The sequence below is a fragment of the Uloborus diversus genome, chromosome 4, assembly GCF_026930045.1.
Source record: "Uloborus diversus isolate 005 chromosome 4, Udiv.v.3.1, whole genome shotgun sequence".
NCBI classification, from domain to species: Eukaryota; Metazoa; Arthropoda; class Arachnida; order Araneae; family Uloboridae; genus Uloborus; species Uloborus diversus.
The window spans coordinates 72,308,745-72,316,316 of NC_072734.1; the positions used below are offsets into that span (position 1 = coordinate 72,308,745).

The 7,572-nt window shown below is 31.4% G+C and overlaps 1 protein-coding gene across 1 annotated transcript in view; it reads right to left on the reverse strand.

Moving 5' to 3' along the window:
• The window catches only part of LOC129221412 (peptidyl-prolyl cis-trans isomerase-like), a 28,442-nt gene extending 21,352 nt beyond the window's left edge, over window positions 1-7,090 (reverse strand). Inside the window, exons 1-2 of the mRNA XM_054855895.1 lie at window positions 6,877-7,090; window positions 4,952-4,982 (exon numbers count right to left, since the gene is read on the reverse strand). Of these exons, the coding sequence (XP_054711870.1) occupies window positions 4,952-4,982; window positions 6,877-6,945 (100 nt within the window). The 5' untranslated portion in view covers window positions 6,946-7,090. The remainder of the gene's footprint in view (window positions 1-4,951; window positions 4,983-6,876) is intronic.
• Window positions 7,091-7,572: the final 482 nt, after the last annotated feature.

Sequence of the window (7,572 nt, forward strand, 5' to 3'; positions counted from 1 at the left end):
AAATTTAAATTATAAAAATGTATAAACATTTAAGTTTATAACTAAAGAACAGAGAATTAAAATATAATTGTCATTACTTACATTTATAGTATGGAAACCTAGTGACCCTATTTGCCACATCTATTACATACACAGAACATTTTCTAAATCAACACACCCAAAGCCTGGAGGAGGCAATTTGTTGTTGTCAAAAATCATTCATAAATGGCTTTTAGAATCCCTTGTGTCCATCTTGGTGGAAAGAAATGTTCCCCTGTTGCTTGGTTTGAAACGAGCGCGAATAGCGGTATGCCTGTCCCAAGGCCATTGGTGTACTTGTACCCTATGTAATATGTAAAATTTTACAGAATGAAAGTGAGAGAATGGTTGGTCTGGAAGTAGCAACATCTATTGATGTTCAAAATTACTTTAAATATGAAACCTAGGAATATTTTTACATAAAAATGAGAAAATCCGCAATTTTTTCTTCAAAACTCAAAAAAGGAGGCCCTAGGGGCACGTGTTAATATTCATGGATTGACTTAAAATTTTGCATGGATCATTTATTTGTATAATGGAACAAATTGAGGGGGCGTCGTGTAAAATATCTACAACTTCAAAAATAAGGACCACCCTAATATATATATTCATCTCAGTGCAGTATAATACATTCAGATTGAAACTTTATACTTTCTGTTTTTTATTCTTCATTTTTCTTTAACCGTTGCAGTTCATTTGCAATTTTCCAATGTATCCATTAGTAATGTTTTGTGTAACTTGTTTGGGCTACTAACATTGTACATTCCAATCCCTGTCCCACACAACTGCAAAAATCCTTCTCAATCTTTCTGTTGCCAAAATTATTTCTAAAAATACCTTTTACCATTTTCTGGTGATCTGGTTCTGAAATTCTGTAACATCCATATCATCTATATTGATTTGGCTTTATATTAAACTTGCTTGGCAACTTGCTTGCCAAGTCTCTTACTTTACATTCAACATCTAGAGATTTTAAACAGGATTATTGCTGCCTAATTTGTTTCCCATTTAAGGGGGAAACCAGTTTGGACTGATCAAAAAATCCATTTTTTTATGTCATAAAATGTTGGTAGTCAAGAATATGTTGCCAAAATTTCAAGTCAAAATTCCATTTAGTTCTAATGCTATGAGCACTTAAAAAGCTGTGAAGATTCGAAAATGTTTACAGCAGTTTTTTTTTTTTTTTTTTCTGATCACATTTTTCTCTAAACGATTTTTTTTTCAACTGGTGTGCATCCTAGCACAAAACTTTATAGGCCAATCATTTTGAATTTTTTTGTGAATATTCTTTATTCAATTACACTCGATATGTGAACCTAATTCCGAGATCATATTATTAAAAATATTCTCTTAATGTGAAAAAAGTGAACAAAAATGATAGAAAAACATGAATTTTTTGATCTAACATGTCAAAAGCATGAAATGTTTATTTTTTAAACCAGAATTAGGTTCCTATTCAGAGTAAATATGTTGTTAATGATATTAAAAAAAATGTAATGATTACAGATAAAAATTGTGACTCTTCAGGAATGCACACCAGCCTCAAACTCTGATGAGGACCATACATTTACATCAGCTTCTAACTCCTCTATTTCTGGCTGACTTGAAAAAATTACTAAGTGTGCTTCAAAATATGAATACAATATCCTTCAAGTTTGAAGAAATTCTGGTTATTCCTTCCCTGTTGTAAGAATTCATGAAAAACACTAAAATTTTTGCCTCCTAAACTGGTTTCCCCCCTTAAAAAAGATGTTGCAGGTTTTTTTCTGTTCTCATCGGTACTGTGAATTAATTTTAAAGTTCCCTAGTATTTAGGCGAGTCCTTTTTTTAAATAGATTAAACAGTTCTCCGGCTAAGCTACCGATGTATTTGTTGTTTCTATTTTCGTTATACATGGTCTATTGGTAATGCTATACGTATACATACAGTGCTGTACAGTTGAGTCCCGACTTAAGCGAGGGATGCGTTCCAAGACCCCTCGCGTAAGTTGAAATTTCGCGTTGTGGAAAAGGGTATGCGTAAAAACTTTTATAAACGGACCCATATAATTAACTAACTAAACAGTACTGTTTCTCACATAAAAAAACTGAATTTTTATTTGTATTACATCTTTCTTGTTAAAGAAAGACTTAAAAAAAAACGCTACGGTAAGTATATTATGTAGTAAGTAAAACAAATGCACTATAGATGTGCTGTACAGTAGATCCAGTAATGATATTTGTAACTTAAAAAAGTGCAGATGGTGGTGATTTATGCTGCGGTGATCAACCCGTTATTCTTATATAATTTTAAATACACATAATACAGTTGCTTCACTAGTTCTTTTATAACGTTTCCATGTATATGGCAACACACCTCTTCCTGGTTTTTTAAATTCACAATACAAGAGCAGCTTCTATTTTCATAATTTTTACATTTTTCTTGGAAACTACTCTGTGAACTTTTACGGATTTTGTTTTCTGGCTTTTTTAGATGTAGAAAATGCACTCATGCCTAATTGTCGTGCAACCTTCGACGCATTTTATAGTTGTTCAATCACATAATCTTTAGCTTTTCTTTAATTGTCAGAAACTTTCTCTTTTTCATTCTATCTTCACAAACTTTAAATGAAACTGCTCTCTTAGGGGTCATTATATTTCATGAGCTTTCCCATATAGAATGAAAAAAATAAATGGAAAATGAGGAGTAGTTATTTGTATAAAGCAATTTTCAGACTAGTACGGTGTGGGAACTTCCACTCTCAGTGATGCTAAACGGATGAAGGTCCATTCATGGAAAAAAAATTTTAGTATCCAATAACAAAGCCGATAATTACACACCGCGATTCCCTTCGGAAAATTTTTGTGTTGCAGGTGAAGAATTCACGTTAGGTCTAAAAATTTTTACCGGGGGAAAAATCGCGCTATAGCCATTTCGCGTAAGTCGGTTCGTGTTGTAGCGAGTCAACTGTAGCTCGAAAAATTTAATAACTAAATTTTTTGACATACTGAAATGGAACCCGAGATTTTTGGAATGGAAAATATACCTTACCATTCGGCAACTGAGAAATATCTTACAAAATGAACTATAATTGCTTTATGTATTTAAACCTGAATGAAGTTTTTTTGATTCATTTTCATGTGCATATTTTCTTACCTTTAGATAATTTTAGTAATCATTCCTACAAAGAATGTTACTGATCGAATGTACGTGAGTATTTGTATATTGAAATGTTCCGTTTTCCGAAGAGACAGAAAAGATAGAATGGAGCACTGAATGCTAAACCAAAAGGCATTGGGTGGAGCTGTTTTGAATTTTTATGCCAATAAATTGAATCATTCATAATTATTCAATATATTTTATATTTCAATGGGCCAACTGCAGTTTTAGACAGGGTAATTTTGTTTATGGCCTTTTTGTGAAGAAGGAAAAAAACAGAGTTATAAATCAGTAAAAGTAATGTTAATTTTAATTTAATTGAATTAAATTCTGCCAAAAATTTTACTCTTATTTAAAGACAGCAGCAAATGTACTCAAATTTGTACAATAAGATATCATACTAATTATTTGCTTTTAAATTTTCATGTCTGTTTTTGCCTGTCATGAACCAAAAAAGGGCCAATTTTGAAAAAAATATTTGCAGGTACAGATGCCTAACATTAATTAGTGTCAGTTTTGAGGGGGGAAAAAAGTCACCTTTTAGTCATGCTGGGAAAAGAGATAACAATCTAAATGAAAGACAACTATTTCAGTGGCGCCATCTATAAAAAAGCAAACTAACTAGAAAATTGAAAATTTCCCTCCTTTTTTTACTTTAAAATGTCCCAATTCATTATTCTACAATTATAAGAGTAAATGACTTTTTGAGATTTTTATTTTGTGTCAGACCTTACCTGCTTTGCACATTTTATGCCCGACACCATTAAAAAAAAATATTTTGCTATTTACTCCAAAACTAATTTGGTGAAAAAGGAAAAGTATTTATACTTCAGCTTTGCTCTTTCACATTCAAATGATCAAAAAAGTTGATAACAGTTCATTGAGCTGAATCTTAGGTTTTTTTCAATGAAAGTACATTTTCATTCCCTCTTTCATATCAAGTCTGACGCCACGACATTTTTCATTCATTTGAACTTTTTTCAGCAATTTTGTATGTTTTTAACATTGTTTCTACATGAAAGTATTGGGGGAAAAATGATTTTGTTTAACTATTTTAACATTAAAAATGATGAACTTTTATCGGTAAATTTTGTGTTAATTCTACATCTGACACCATGGAATTGCCCATAGATTTTTTTTCCCCCTTGGACGAGGGAGTTTTGATGGACAGTTGTGGTTTTTATATTGAGAGTTATTATTACTTCATAGAATATGTTTGGAGTATAGGTAACATTATGTATGCACATTTTAAATAACAAAATAGAAACTTTTTATTTTGGAGTGGAATTGGAAATATGCATACTTTTACAGAGCGTTTTTTTTTTAAACCTTAAAACCAAGCATAACGGTACATATGTAGCTAATTTGTGTACAAATACAAAGCACATATTTTAATTTAAAGAACAAATAATTTTAAGTTTATGATAAAAAGGGGTGAAAATTAAATAATTAAAGCAAAACAACAACAATAATAGCATTAACATAAATTGTGAAAGAAACTCTTCAGTTATGCTTCAGCTATTATTCTACATTCATTGAAAGCATTTATAATGAATTAATGATTGAAGGATTAAAAATTCATTAAACCTGACAAAGCTTTTGCTAGCATGTTAATGGATAATGCCAAATTTGTATTCAAATTCAGGTTTATTATCCTTAGAAAAGAGATTCGTCAGTTGAGGAATACTTTTGAAAAAAGTTTTTTATTAAAATGAAATTTGTAAAAAAAAACCTTAAAAAATCGCAGTAAACTCATAAAATCGCATGAATATATAGAAAAAAAAATTAACTCACCAGCAGTCTTCGGAACTACATCAGACCGCAGCTAAGGAGAAAAAGAGATACCTAATTAACATTTGGTAAAAATAAATTCAAAAAAAACTTTTTACTTTATATTTTATAAGAAGCAATTGAATGGGTGGTGGGAAAAACGTTGTATGTTGAAAATTTGTCACTACACAGCCAAAAAACAAATCTGCTCAGTGCAATATATATGATTGAACTACATGTAAAAGCTTAAATATAATCCAATACAGTGAAATTCCGTTACAACGAATACCGGTACAACGAAATTTCTGTTTCAACCAACTACATTTTCAGTCCCTATGTAATTGTCACTACATTATTTGAATTCCATTACAACTAAATTCCCGTTACAACGAACAAAATTAGTGGTCCCTTGAAGTTCGTTATAACGGGATTTCACTGTACCTCAAAAATGTCTGAAAATTTGAATGGGCTTCACCAAACCCAAATCAACATCAGGTATGCACTTTTTTTGGGTTGTATAGAAGATGTAAACATTTTGTTTTCATGAAATAAAACCAAGCAAAATGATGCAAACAAGTATTGCCCAGTTCTTCAAATTACACTAAAATTATTGATCCAAAACATGTTTGTATTGATTGCTATCTCAGCTCTTTATTTTCTTTTAAATTTTCAATTTGTTGGCAAGCAGAGAAAAGTTTAAAATTTGTGTTGGCAGTAATAAAAAAGGTAGAGCTTTTAAAAATGTCTTTTCATTCCTCAAGTTGAATGCAATTTACTTTCATTATGTTTCACTTCTTATACTATGGGCAATACATCTTCAATTTGATAAATTCAAATTTTAAATAAGTTTTACTTTTTCGACTTCTCTTTGCGTCTGTTTACCTAAATATTTTTTTTTGTCTCTGTTCTGCAATTGTAATTGCTTTGAAACTCCAGCACATTCACTTTCCATGTTCTTTAAATACAAACATTCATTTCAATTTAAAAAAAAATCAGGTAAATTTTTTAACATGGATGGATCTTTCAAAGCAATATTTTAACAAAAAATATTAATTGAATTTAAATGCGAGTGAGAGTGGACAGCATAATCCAGTTTAAAATTTGTATCAAATCACCTATCTTATTACTCAGAGCACAATAACAGAGTAATTACATCGACATTTCCTTTAACTGGTACTGTTCAACCACGGATTGTATGGAATTTTCAAACGTCCAGATAAGACAAATCTATCTGAATGAAGGGAAAAAGTAAAAATTTGATGCCGGTATTCGCCTCATTTGAATGAGACTCTGCTTCTGCAAAAGCTGGCATCGCTAAAAAAATAAAAGATTTGTCCATTTCTGGCTGTAAAACGGATGTTTGTTTTTCCATACAATCCGTGGTCAGACAGTACTTAATATCATTAGGGTCATTTCATGGTTTTTTTGACATTTATGTAGAGTCCATAACGTGAACTTTTTTTGCCATAACTTTTTAATTTACAGCTTGATTTGCAAATTTTTTAAATTTGAGTTGGCGTGTTGGTAGGAAAAACTCAAAATAAAATAATATGCTAATCAAACAGTAAATTAAAATGTTATGGCAAAAAAATGTCACGATACTCTACATTACCGTGAAATGACTCATTAAGATTTTTGATCAAAATGATTTAACCTGTAACTACTCCAACTCATTTTCAATTTTTGTACTCTTTAAAAGACCGATCGAAAACATACAAATTTCTTATTCTTTTTAACATGATCGTTATAAATACCGGTATACCGGCTTTGCGATACTAACACAATGACCATAAATTATCATTCAAATGAAGGATCCGATTGATTTACACACATTAAATGTTCGATTAGAAATCTTGAAAATGCATTTTATAGTGTAAGATTGATTGAAAAAAGTTGTTTATTTAATAGAGTGGATATTGATTGGAATATGACAGCACCAAATTACTTACTTCAAATACGATTCGACCAAGTGGTTCACCGTCAGCGCTCATGTCGAAGTAGGTCCTAGGAAGAGCCATATTTTTTTTTGTGTAGTAATGAATGAGAAAAAAAAAATGAGACTCAAAATTTAACTGAAATACAATTTAGCCGCAACACTACCGCAGCGTCGAGGTAGAACAGAAAAACTGGGTAGCGCATGCGTCTGGAAATTTTCGGCATCGAAAGAAAAACAAAAATAGAATGAAACGATTTCTGGAAAATTCAACGTTGCCACCTTTTAGAAAATATGGTGATTTAAGGAAACAGAGCTTTTCTCGTGTCCGTTTATGACAACGTTAGGGACGCCAGGCTTTACTAAGCTTAAGAATTTTGTTTCCTAAAATATAGTAGCAGAAAAACAGGGGAAAAGAAGGTTTGCTTCAGTAGAGTTTATGAAGACAATCATTCAATAATAGGACCGTCGCTGAATCAAAAAAGTGAGGGGCAAGGACAGGTGTATGAGTTTGGTGTCTCCTCATTGTATCTTCAAACATAATTTGTGTGCAATTGAAAGAGATGATGAAGAGAAGTAGGGGGCTCGAAGGTTCTTCCCCGGAAAATGTTCAAAAATATAGCTAAAATCCAATTTTAGGCGATCTTTGGGGATACCATAAGGAGGCAGCTCTCTTCCGGCAAATCTTCTAATAACTGATGCACAGACAGAC